The sequence below is a fragment of the Pleuronectes platessa genome, chromosome 14 (genome assembly GCF_947347685.1).
Source record: "Pleuronectes platessa chromosome 14, fPlePla1.1, whole genome shotgun sequence".
Classification (NCBI taxonomy): domain Eukaryota; kingdom Metazoa; phylum Chordata; class Actinopteri; order Pleuronectiformes; family Pleuronectidae; genus Pleuronectes; species Pleuronectes platessa.
In genome coordinates, this window is record NC_070639.1 from 23210818 (window position 1) to 23223899 (window position 13082).

Here is a 13082-nt window from a genome sequence, read left to right on the forward strand (position 1 = left end):
AAAAAGTATTGTGTATTCTCAGATATAAAGGCTTCAAAGCATCATGCCAGAGGAACTGCTGCTGCCCTAAAATATCTTACACTTCTTAAAAGAGTTCTAGTTCCGGCTCTAGAACACAGAAAGTGAATCGCTTGTCATATTTGAGACTTTTGTCTTTATTCTTATTTTTAGCTTTGTTGGCTCAGACCCACGGGGCAGCTTCAAACACGGCTATTCATAGAAACCATCTTTTTGAAGATAATAATAATAATGAATAAACAGCATTGCCACCGTGTGCGATATTGTGTGTCTGTGTATGTCTCGTCTGTACAATTGTATAGGTGTGTGTGTGTGTGTGTCAGTGTGTATCTGGGGAACAGGGAGAGTGAGTAAATGGGATAAGGTAGAAGACACATGGCTGTAGGCATGTCTGAAAACCATTTGTCCACCACTTGTCCTAAATGACCCTTCATCTCTAAAACTGAATAACATTATTTTTACAAAGGGTCAAGAAGATTAAGTAAATGCAATGTAAAAAGCTGATTCCCCCTTTTTTTATATACAGAATGTACATCAAGTAAAAACAATCTGAGAACTTGATAAAGTGTGTAAAAAGTGTGTAAAAGACTGATTCAGATTTCATAACTTACATGTCACCAGCATGGTTACACAGTGATAACGGTGTCACTCTCAGATGGATGTTACCTTCATGGAGAACACACCCACAGATTTTTTGCTGACGTCTGATTCCGCCCTTTTCTGCTGAATCTGTGATACGAAGAGGCAAAGATGAAGTGATGAAAATAAATGAGGGAACAGTTCCCCACACATTCCTCACTGTCAGGCTCGCTGGATGAAGACGGGGCGATGTTGGTGCAGGAGGGAGCAGAGCAGGCTGTGGAGCTGCCGAGCCGAAGGCGCTTTGCAGATGCATCCCTCAGTTCCCTCACCCTCAGAGGGAACAGGAGCTGTTGTCTGAGATCAGTTCTTCTGTTTCTTTTCTCTGCTGCTGCGAACAGGATGTTCAGCTTTTACAACACGACTCACCTTCAGGATATCTGGGTGTCTACTCCTCTCCCTTTCCAAGAAGAATTGTGTTTGTGTTATTCTTCAGTGTCATGGAGCTCCAGTGTGGGCCACAAGCTACTTGGAACACATTCTGTTCTCCACACACACACACACACACACACACACACACACACACACACACACACACACACACACACACACACACACACAGGGGAATCTAGTGAAATGTGATTGTGTTGTGGATTGGGAAGATTTTAACTGTGAATTATTAAGATGTTGTGTGTTTGTGTGTGTGTGTGTGTGTGTGTGTGTGTGTGTGTGTGTGTGTGTGTGTGTGTGTGTGTGTGTGTATAAGTAAGTTCATCTAAATGCACACTTTAAAGTACAACTAAATCAATGAGCAATTTCAAGGGCAATTACATTCACATGTTTCCTTTGGTCAACCTGACACACATCATTCTCACGCACTCACAGCTCAATCATAAATCCTGTATGTGTCCGTCCTTCTGGGCGTGTGGAGATCTTAACATTCATCTTGAATGGTGATGAGCTGCTGTGTTCTTGGCGAGGGAACATAACCCAGAGGATCAAAGAGGTTTTGAGTTGTGCCGAGATGAGTTATGAAACGTGATTGTACTGAAGTTCCTGTTGGATCTGATTCACGTTAATCCCACGGAAATCTTCCTCGGCTACAGAGCAGTAAGGATTAAGGGGAAAATTAAAATACATTTGTTTTAAAGCGTCCTTGAAGAGAAACTTTATGTCATGTGACGTGAGTTAGGGGTCGATGGCCTCCTCGGCTGCTTCTCATTAAAATAAAGCAGATGTCACAACCCAGACCTTTAGAAGTGGTGGAATAAAGATTTGACATTATCATCAGAAGAAGATTAACAATGTTTTTATAGAGTTTCATGCAGCAGAACCGAAGGCTCATCCCGAACCTTGAGAAGTCCCTCAGGCGGGATCCTGCTCTTCTCTCAGGTATGGAAACGGCTTCTCACAGCCAGAGGCAAATCTTACCTCTGGGCAAACGGAGGGGAACGCTGTAAGATGCAGAGAAAGTGGAGGGAGATCATTCATGATTAATTCAAAAGAAAACTATTTAATAAAAACATGATGGCATCAAAATTATGTCTCTTGAGGCGTATGTTTGGAATCAAGAGGAGAAGGAATGATTTATAGACTCGTGTAGTAGCTCTGGTGATGAAAACTAACACATTGCAAGGACAAGGAACACGGAACGAGAAAGACGAGAGGTGTTGATGATGTGCAAAAAATTCCTGATGCCATTCCAGCTGTTTCTGTTATGGGATGATGGTCTTGACTGCTTCTGCCTTTTGTTCTTCTTCATTCTTTAACTCTGCAAAACCCTCGCAGGCAGAAAACCTCTTAAATACTGAGAAGGGAAACAGATGGAGAGGAAGCCTGAGAGCATCTGCAGAGAACAGCAGCTACAGGAACACAAGTGAGACTGAGGTGAACTCATTTCTGGAAGCAGTGACAACACAACGCTTGATCTCTAGTATACACAAACAAATCTCTCGCTTTGTCTCAACCAGGAGCAGGTGATGTCTCTGAAGGGAGGATTTATAAAAGCTGAGACGCGACACAATCGGATGATTCAATAATATCTGTTGACGCAACTTCCAAAACGAGGCTTCCTCGTGTAATCGGTTGAAAAGTCAATGTATGGAAGTTAAGTTGCTGTGGGGGGTGTAGAGGTCTCATTGTTGTGTTCCGTCTCAATTTACAAACACAAGGTTTTCCATCTCAAATGAATCTATAGGGTCCAGCAGAACAAGCAGAATGAGCTGCTATTCTTTATTCATTAAAACACGACATATTCTCTGTGTAACGACCTAAACAAGAATAAAGGTTGTTTGTCTTTCCTCCTGCAGTCGAGCAAAGACCCTGAAGACAATCTCAACCAATCTGTGAAAAAGCAACTCAGAAATACATAAAAATCATGAAAGCATTTAGTTGTTTTTTAAAAGAAAATATTAGATTAAGAATATGAGGACTGTAGAAGATCAGCAGGTCCATCAGGGTCTGTTTACCTGTCAGGTCGAGAACAGGCTGAACACAGGGAACATAACAATACCAGTGGCTCTGTGTCTGTACAGCTTGAGAAGTGAAGAGCACGATAACTCCTCCAGTCGGAGAAGCTGCTCACGACCACTTTACACATAATAAATCCCCACTGCACTGAGGGAAGATGTTTTTTTAACACCAGTGTCTAGGGGATTGTGTGTCCGGATTGTTAAACTGATCGTCTCCATTAGCCGACATCATAACAGGAGATCTGGACATGAAAAGTTTGAATTATTGAGGAAGTACCAAAAGAATCGAGTTATCGCCTTGGATTCCAGTGTAAGATACATCTTCTATCTTTAATGAAAAAGATAAGAAGAAAGTTGATAAGGAAACGTAAGATTGGCCAGTTTAATTGTAGCTATAGTGGGAAATATTGTGAGATTCAATTAGTTATTGGAAGAGTGTAGCACCCGTCAACCAAAACACAAAATTAAAAAAAGGGGATTTACATCAGGATGTAAAAGAAACACAGGGCAATATACAATATGGACTATAAAACATATTTAAATTCATGATTCTAATGAATAATCTAAAACTAAATGAAATAAAATAAACAGAAGAAGGAAGGACCAATAAACAACATTTCAGTAAGAAGACCACTCCAGTCGTTTATAATATATTTTGGCCTTAAGCAGCAGTATTGTTACTAAAAACCAACAGCGTTATATCTATTCTCATTTTAGCCCCTGAGCAATGCTGCCCCAAGTGGTGACGTTGGTCATTGCAGAACAAGTTACAGTTTCAGTTACAACAGGACACTTGGAAGCATGAGGAAGCTGCAGGTGCCCACTGGACTGCAGTTGAAATGTATTATTATAATAAGTGGTAAGTTCATGCTTTGACCGCTTGGGGGCAGCAGCTGCCGTCCCGCGCTCCAGCTCCGCAGCACTCACACGGTAGAAGAAGAGTCCGCTGCAGCAGCCAGGCAGCATCATGCCGACAGCTGTGATCATGGAGGAGAGTTATGATAAAGTATTAGAACAGTGTGAAGCTCAGGAAGTCGAGGTAAGAGATGCACGTGTGTGTTTGTTTGTGTGTCCGCCCCCCCCCGGCGGGTCCCGGGCGTCCTGCCTCTCTGGGCCGCTTCCCTCGCCCGGCACTAGCTGCCCTGTTCCGGGGCTAACGTGCTAGCTAGGTCGCTAGCCGGTTTCAGGCTAGTTTAGCTTCCAGCTGCTGTTATTAATTAACCTACGTCTCTAATTAGCTTATTAATGATGATGTGTTCATGAAGACAACAACAACAAACTGTCCTCGGGTTTAACACGAGTGGCTGCATTGTGTTAATGTGTGTTGTTAGCATCCAGTGGGCAGCTAGCAGGCTAACTAAGGTAAACACAGCTGCAGTTAGGAGGATGCTATCTGATCATTCAGGACGTCACGACTGATGAACAGCTGACATGGGATCAGTTAGCTGTTTGACTTCAGGTGATGTTAGTACCGACCAGTTAGCTTCGTTAACACAGTCTCACTGGGAGGTTAGTGGCCTCAATGGGAGCTAAAGCAACACAACACAACAACACAAACACACAACTCACCAGACGCTCGCCCTGGCTGTCACTGTCTTAAGATGTCTTTACATTTCATCTTCAAGCGTTTAACATCACACTTCTATTTCTGTCATTCAGGCTCCAGGAGGCATCGCAACCCCCCAAGTCTACGCCCAGCTGCTGTCCCTCTATTTACTACACAATGACATGTAAGTCCTGTGTGTCTGTCCTCTGGGATGATGATTGGATAAGAGTTGGCAAAGACATATTGTCTTTATTTGTCCCCCTTTTCCTCCAGAGTTTCATAGATGCAGAAGACACTAAATCATTTATTACACATAGTTGTAGTGATCATTAATCACACTGTAGGTTTTTATTCAGTGTTTCAGTCAGTAAAGACCTGAGTGTGTGCAGTCAGCAGGAAATGCAGTTTATAAAAAATGTTGTGTGTGTTAATAAATATGCATACAGATATATGTAAAGTCTGTCCTGTTGTCTTCTGCGTGACAATGTGTGTTAACGTCCAACAGGAACAACGCCAGGTATCTATGGAAGAGGGTTCCCCAAGCGATTAAATTGGTAAGCATGTCACAACACGAGGAATGACTTCTGACACCTGTCTCATTATGATAACACATGAAGTACCTGCTCTTCCCTGGTCTGTTTACACGGAACTTAACACATTTACCTGGTTTATATCTGACAAAGTCTAACCAATGCTGAGACTCCTCAAGAGCAAGTGGATTTGAATGTCTGACATTAGCTGAGGTCTATTAATTAAGTTGAATGTATCATATTAAATTCATAATTAAGACCATTTCTAATCTGCTCAAACAACATTAGCATTTCCTTTGTTAGAAATTAGTCCAATATTAAGTATAACATAGCATAACACAACCACCATCAGCCTCGGGTTATGCATTCACAATTTGTAGAATAACTAGCGACAACTCTCTGTCCCCCACCCTCTGTGAAAGCTGTGCAAAGAGTATCTCATCATTTTTGTTGCCAAATTTCAGAGATTCAAACCATCCCTTGTTGTTGTTCACTTTTTAGATAACAGCTGGCTACAAACTCTTTACTCCAACTTTGTAATGTTGCTCCACTCTGTCCCGGCAGCTCTCGCTCAGTCTTGTTTACATTTTTCACTTGCGTCTTCTTCTAGCAGCTCAGTTCCCACTAGATTTCACAATGTTACTTTAAGAACTGGAGAGCAAGACAAATAACCCTTTTGATAAGTTGTGTCACAGTTTTTATTGTGATGTTGTAATGTTCTTTCTTAATATCAGAATGATTACAATAGTTTCTGTACTTTATTTATCATTATAAACCCAAAACATGCACATACCGGAATTATCTTTTCAGTATTTCGGTGTCAAAGCTGTTTACGGTAGTTTGTCAAGTCCAGTGTAACATACTGACAGATTTGAAACACTTCTCCACGTTGTGTACAGGCAAACCCAGAATTAGCAGCTATTTGGGCCGTTGGCCAACGCATTTGGCAGCGGGACTTTCCAGAGATCTACACGGCCATCGCAGCCTTCCAGTGGACGGAGAATATCCTCCCGGTCATGGAGGCCCTTCGAGGTAACCACCAAAAGCATGCGTCATCCCGTTTACATGTCATTAAGCTAAAGTTATATTTAAACGCTTTTGCACAGTTGGTTCTTTGACACTGTGGTGAAATTACCAGTAGGGACATTGAAGTGGTTTAAATGTTGACTGAATCATTCTGAATTACAGTCAGCAGGGGGCACAAGCTGAACACAGCTGTGATGCAGCCCAACTGGAAGGAAATTAAATGTGTTTAAAAATGTTGAACACAATTGGAAGTTTCTCGGCAGTAAGAATAAAGGGTAGTGCCGGTGGCCACGGCTCCGCATAAAGAATAACGTTTTCATTTCCATGCTCACATTCACCGATACGCAGATTCTCTTTCATAGTGTAACTGCACTTCTTCATATTCCCGTTGTCTAGTTTCCACTTCAATTTCTTCAAAGTATAAAATTGTTTTGAACAACACTATTTGCCCTCATGTGCACAGACGTTGTGGCATTTGAGTCATGTGATGTTTACCTTGTGCAAGAGGTGTAAGAATAGCCTCTCCCACATGTTTACGGTACTTGGTGTTTATCTGCCGTGGATGCTGACGTATGTCATAAGACACTTGTGCAACAAGGGATGAGAAATGCTTCGTGGATGATTGGGAATTAGACTTTGAAATCTAAATTCATCCGATTTACATTATTGGTAAAATGTAAAATCCATCGTTCAAGAAATGACTCATGCAATTTAGTTCCCATAAGCACAAGTACAGGGGTGTAGACTGTATTCACCCTTTGTTTTGATTCATTAAAGACCAACCTCTGATGTTTGGGGGGTAAATCACATGGTTATATATATCTCAGACAGCTAGACCATTTACTGTGTCTCTCCCCTACTCTCTCACCCCATGTCCTGTTTGACCTTCACTGTATCAACCAAAATAAAGGTTTAATATCCACCAAAAAATAAGCTAACATATGTCACATTCACTTTTGTAAAAATCCTCTGGAGTTCTCTAAATAGCCGGTGCTTTACAAACAGCAGGGAAGTCCAAACAATACATTTGGCCTCAAACCTGCCAAAACACTCAAATTAGTAATAAGTGTATTAATTACATTTATGAACCCTTATCCAGTAAATAGATCTTTGTTTTCTTAAATAAATAAGGAAACTACTCAAATGTACATAATCAACAATCAACAACCACAACCACGTGGTCACAGGATGTTGATGTTGACTGGTTTAGCTCCCGATCCCAGGTAAACCAGTCACGTGGGTCCTGTTTGTCTCCGATCGGTCCCCAACTTCTGTTGCTGTTAGATAGGGACACGGTGCCCAGTGGACCATCTGACACATGCTACACTGGGTGTGTGTGTGTGTGGGGGGGGGCATTTCTGTGAAAAGGTCCAGGGCCAGCAAGCAGGCAGGAATGTGTGCTCTGGTTGGTCGACAGGATTGGGTGTCACCAGCTGTGAGGGGCTGGTATAAAGGGCAGATCTGCTAGCTCGCAGCCAGAACAGATAGCAGCTCTATCACAGGCAACACTAAGGAGAAGTCTGCCCTCGGCCTTTCTGACTCTTTTAACTCGACACAGAGTGAATAGTCGGGCGATTAGGAATCTTACAGCTGTAAGCAAAGACTTCCACAATGGACGTTCAGAGGACAGGAACTATGGTCCGGCCCCCGAGCCCCATGGATAGCCTGGAGAAGCAGCTGAGCTGCCCCATCTGCCTGGAGATGTTCACCAAGCCTGTGGTCATTCTGCCCTGCCAGCACAACCTGTGCCGTGGCTGTGCCAGTGACCTCTATGACTCGCGCAACCCCTACCGCTTTTCAGGTGGTGTCTTCCGATGCCCTACGTGCCGATTTGAGGTTGTGCTCGACCGCCATGGCGTCCACGGGCTCCAGCGCAACCTATTGGTAGAAAACATTATTGACATCTATAAGCAGCAGCAAGAAGGCAACGGCAGTGGAACTACAGAAACTACCATTAAGCCCAAAGAATCCAAAGAGCCCATGTGCCAAGAACACGAAGAAGAGAAAATCAACATCTACTGCATCACCTGCAAAGTGCCCACCTGCTCCATGTGCAAGGTGTTCGGTCAACACAAGGACTGCGAGGTGGCACCTATAGCGAGTGTGTACCAGACACAGAAAACTGAACTGAGCAACGCTATCGATACCCTGGTTTCCAGCAATGGGCGTCTACAGGCTCTTCTCAACCAGATGGAAGACGCCTGCCGTGTGGTGCAGGAGAACGCTCAGCGTGCGAAGACCGGCTTAGCTGAGCGCTTTGACCATTTGTATGCTGTTCTCGAAGACCGCAAGAACATTCTCCTAGAGCAGATTAGTAAAGAGCAAGATGAGAAGGTGGCCGCTCTCCGGGCTCTGGCTCAACGTTACGGTGAACGACTGCTATCGAGCACGGAGCTCACCGACACGGCCGTGAGGGCGCTGGAGCAAAGTGGTAGTGCCGAGTTTCTCGTAGCTTCCAAGGGCCTCATCCTGCAGACGAAGGACGCAGCCAAATGTTCGCTCGGGGAGGAGAGGCCAGAGCCCGGCTTCGAGAAGATGGACCACTTCACTTTGTCGACGGAGCATGTTGAAGCAGTCCTGGCAAAGATGGACTTTGGAGTTTGTGAAGATGAGGATTTCGAAGATGCAGAGGAGGAGGAAGAAGAAGAGGAGGAGGAAGAGGAGGAGGAATAATGAATATTCAAAGTGTTATGGGACTTGTAGGAAATACTGAAATATGTCCTTCAAAGGGATTTAAGGTTAATGAAGGGACTGTGTTTAATGTTAAGGGAAATATAAGGGGACAGGTTGTGTGCTACAATGGCATGCCCTTAATTCAGTGCAATATTTGATGTCAATGTTATATTTGTGTATTTTTATACTTTTGTACTTCTGAACCATGTAAATTGTGACATGTGGTTGAGTCGTGAACATATAGAATGCCTGAAAAGGCTCACACCCAATTTCCTCAAATGAAGCTTTTGGGAAATAGTTGTAGTAATTTTTTCTCATATTGTCAAGATTGTGTTGAAACTGTTTCCATGTCTGCCTTTAAGTGAACATTGGAATAAAACTGCATGAATTTAAAGAATCGACTTTCTTCATTTAACCAAAACATGATTTGATATGAATGGCGCATAAGGAAGGAACATGGGGGTCCAGTGTTATACCTGGTTTTTTATTCATATAGACCTTTCTTTGGGTTTGGGTTTGGCAATGGACTGAATTTAAAAATAAAAGCCCTTGCCATGTCCTGTCTGCTTTGCCTTTGCCGGGGAAAAGTGTAGGGGTGCTATTTTTAAGTGGTGAGAGGGTGAGAAATGATAGCAGCCCTGGAATAGACTGAGGAGGAGACACCAGGTCCAGTTTCTCCTCGATAAAATCCCCTCCCTCCCCCTCATGGACAACTTGCTCAGCAGCTCTGACCCAACACACTGACCACAGTCCAGTTGCCGCTGTAGTCATTTGCTAACGGTCAGGAGGCCATGGTAAAAATACTTGTTTGCCGGGGGGGCAGGGTTTCAAAAAGCCCCTTGAGATGACCTGCTTGGCTGCGTGTGCAGCATTTGGTCTGTGGCCTCATTCCTTTCCCAGCATGCAGCCTGTCAGGTGCAAGAAAGTCGTTCCAACACAAGAAGCATTTCTTCAGTGTGAGTCATGATTCACTTTTACCAGATGGGAGTTTAATACTAACTGGAAAAGCAGTGAACTTCCCTTTTCAAGTCATTCATTTGTAATACAAAAAAAGACCACAACGACAAAACAATGTAATTACATCAAAAATAGTTTATTTGAATCTTCATAGTTACTCCACCTACAAAGGGTAACTACTCTACTACTACTTTATTATCTTAACTTCAGACACAACTGATACTTAAACCCAAGTCATAATTTTCACATCTTTTACTCTTTTAACATTTTAGCACAATAACAGAGAACAGGAAGCTGCTTGGACAGAAGCATGGGAAAGCAATCCTGACAAATCTGTAGCCTTCGCCTCACAGCTGTCTCTTCTCCTCCAGCCCACTTGTTATTGTTACTGCTGGGAGCTGCTGCCGCGACTGGGAGCTGGCTGTTGATACACATTCACGGTTGCTAGGCTATAAAACACCACAGCAGATCCGTGCTGGTGTGGGGACCCGTTGCTCTTACTGGTGTCTGCACAAGCTGCAGCAACACTTCAAGTCAGACTGGATAAATGGGGCTGGAATGTAAACGCTGCACGAAACGTCCTGGATTCACTTTGAACGTGCTTTGATGGAACAACAACTATTAAGTTCTCTTCTTGTGGCTCATCAGTAAATCACAATCATATCCAAAGTTCATCTGAAGCCAACTCAGACCCTGAGAGGACGTGAAGCCATTCAAGAACTCTAGTTTAGAAGAAAGCTTTGTTTTGTGACCTGGTGCCTGTTTGGGTTCAGAAAACAGAACTTTTTAAACCCGGACTTGCCACAAACAAACTTCCAGATTGAAAATTTGCTAGAACATAAATGTGAAAGCATTCGGGCCCCTAAACATTAACTCTACGTTTACCTAAACACACACATCTGTAACTGCTAACGATCGGTGGAGAGAACAAGCCCCGGCTTCCAAAGCCCGTCCCTCTTGATAAACAGTTGTACAAATTCTAAAAGTCCCAGTGCTGCTGCTGCTGATAAGTGGCTTTGTTTACAACAAAACTCTTGAATCCCATGTTTAAAATGACTTAACACACTGTTCCCTTCGGATCAAGTTGCCGTCCCCTTTGCTGTGTACACTCTGACCGTGCTCCCCATGAACCTCCGTGATATAAATGTCTGTGCTGTTTCTGGCTCCCTCTCAGAGAGCACACGGCAGAGGGCGTACAGCCTCGTGGCCCAGGCCTACACGTCCATCACAGCCGAGGACTTTGCTGCCTGCGTGGGCTACACGGTGGAGGAGGCGGTGAAGGGTGAGACTGAATATACACAACCACAGCTGGGGGGGGGGGCTGATGCTGTCAATCTCCATACACCACCGTTACAACACATTTGCTGATGAGTGTATTTTCTTCTCCTCTCCCACTTCTTGTCTTTGGCCAAAGGTGTGGTGAGTCAAGGCTGGCAGGCGGACCCCACTACCAGGATGGTGATGCCCAAAAAGCCCGGTAGGTGGCGGTGTTGCTCTGTTGAATTGTGTCCATCACGGTTCTGTTGCCCAAACGGTTTTATCTTCATGAGGAATCCTGCACAATTTATTAAGACACGTGGATTTAAGAGTCTCTTTCAATCCCATAGGAAGAGATGTTCCTTTTCCGAGAAACTGAGGAACTCAAGTTTTAGATTTAGACTAAATCTCCCTCGTACAATGTCCATATTTTCACATTTCTCTTCACCTGCCTTCCTTTATTTCTTTTGACTTGTGTCTCGTGTGTCCTCAACTTAAAAGGTCACAGATTGCTTCATCTTCTCAGATAGAACGTAGTGATTTAGTGCAAACAGAGGAGGAGATGGCGGTCTGTCTTTCCCTCTGTAATCTTAAAACCTCCCTGCCGACGCATCTGCTTAGCACATGTCCTCAGAACGCCGACCCGCTCTCCATTAGTCCCCACATGTCTGGATCCCACTCCCTCTCCTCTCCAGCGCCACTGGGACTTTAGAGCACGGGGTGATTATGGTTGGAGAACGGATCTCACCCTGGAATTCTTCTTGGTTTGGTTAAATATAAATGACATAACGTTACACAGTGATATAATGTTGGGAGAGTGTGGAGGGCAGGTAGCTCGTGTCCAGATGGATCTGAAACCCGAGTCTGAGCTGCAGCACGTGGACCGGAGAGTTGGAAGCAGAGAGGTGTAAGACGATCGATAGCTCTTGGCACAATGAGGAATCCCCCGTCTGACTTCACTTCTCCTCCTCCGTCTCTCTCCACAGATCCTCCCCCCATCTCACTGGTTCCCAACGAGCAGCAGTTGGCCCGACTCACCGACTACGTGGCCTTCCTCGAGAACTGATAACCCACCGCAGACACTGCCCCCCCCATTTTCTGCCCGCTTGGTACTGTAGGAAGAACACAAGTTCGGATAGACTCTTCCTCCATCCTACTTCCTGATCAAGATGTACCAAAAGCACACCCATCATCTTGCTTGATTGCTGCAAGCTCTTCTCTGAGACCTACCTATTTATATTCATCGACTTAGAAAAGCTCCCCCCTGCTAATTCGGTTCCTAAAACGTTGTCGTCTCTCGGGCGACAACTTTGTGTGTATATTTTTTTGTGCGGAGCCCTCTGACATGTGGGTCTGATCTCAGATTAGGTTTTAGGAGGCGTGCTGCGTATCATGTCAGTATGTTTTTAACCTCACACACACACACACACACACCAGGGACAGTATGGACAGTTCCTCCTTTCTGTCTAAGCACTCATAGGTTTCCTGGACTCACGTGTCTCCAGGTGACAGAAGTCTCAGCTTGCATGCATCAGTGTGGAGTTCAGTCCTCAGACCTCATATCTCCAAGTTTATGTTTTGACTGGTGAATAAATATTTTTGCTGTTTCTATTCAAGTGTTTTCTTTATTCTTTTACACCGGGGGTTTGTTACCAAGGTTGAATGTTTCATTTCATTTGGCTTTCGGGTGTTTTCCACTCCCACTTGATTCTCATATGAAAAACGAGTTGCATTAACAAAACACACACATGGAGAAGTTCACGGCCACATGTTTCCTTTCATAGCTCAACCCGACGTTTGAGTTTCACTTGGATCAGTGTGACGTAACATTGACCTTTAACCTTTGCAGCTCAGCTCCGTTGACAGTTTGCACATTTAGAATTGTCCCGTGGAAGCCGAGAGCTCGACTTTAACCTTCTTCAAAGAAATAGTTTTAAGTGGATGTCAAATTATTAACGTTCTCTCGATCTGATTTGTTTGAACGAGCATCACAAAGAATTGACTGACGTTTCATTCTGTAAATCT

The 13082-nt window shown here is 44.0% G+C and overlaps 2 protein-coding genes across 3 annotated transcripts; both read left to right on the top strand.

Moving 5' to 3' along the window:
* Positions 1-3970: 3970 nt before the first annotated feature.
* On the top strand, positions 3971-12668 carry cops8 (COP9 signalosome subunit 8). Of its 2 annotated transcripts, XM_053440522.1 has the most exons (7): positions 3971-4107; positions 4728-4798; positions 5120-5168; positions 6044-6176; positions 10975-11082; positions 11215-11277; positions 12044-12668. In XM_053440522.1, exons 1-7 carry the CDS (start codon positions 4036-4038, stop codon positions 12121-12123), a joined length of 576 nt encoding a protein of 191 aa, XP_053296497.1. In that variant the 5' UTR covers positions 3971-4035; the 3' UTR covers positions 12124-12668. The 2 variants fall into 2 exon arrangements, with proteins under 2 accessions (XP_053296497.1, XP_053296496.1); XM_053440521.1 differs by lacking the exon at positions 12044-12668 and having other exon boundaries at positions 11215-12021.
* trim63b (tripartite motif containing 63b) lies at positions 6193-9240 on the top strand. The gene has a single exon (XM_053440520.1). The coding sequence runs from the start codon at positions 7782-7784 to the stop codon at positions 8841-8843; it is 1062 nt and encodes a 353-aa protein (XP_053296495.1). The 5' UTR covers positions 6193-7781; the 3' UTR covers positions 8844-9240.
* Positions 12669-13082: the final 414 nt, after the last annotated feature.

Coding starts and splice junctions, on each gene's coding strand:
- cops8 (XM_053440521.1), top strand. CDS start 4,036: ATGCCGACAGCTGTGATCATGGAGGAGAGTTATGATAAAGTATTAGAA. Junction 5,169..6,043: donor TTCCCCAAGCGATTAAATTG/GTAAGCATGTCA, acceptor CGTTGTGTACAG/GCAAACCCAGAATTAGCAGC. Junction 11,083..11,214: donor GGTGGAGGAGGCGGTGAAGG/GTGAGACTGAAT, acceptor CTTTGGCCAAAG/GTGTGGTGAGTCAAGGCTGG.
- trim63b (XM_053440520.1), top strand. CDS start 7,782: ATGGACGTTCAGAGGACAGGAACTATGGTCCGGCCCCCGAGCCCCATG.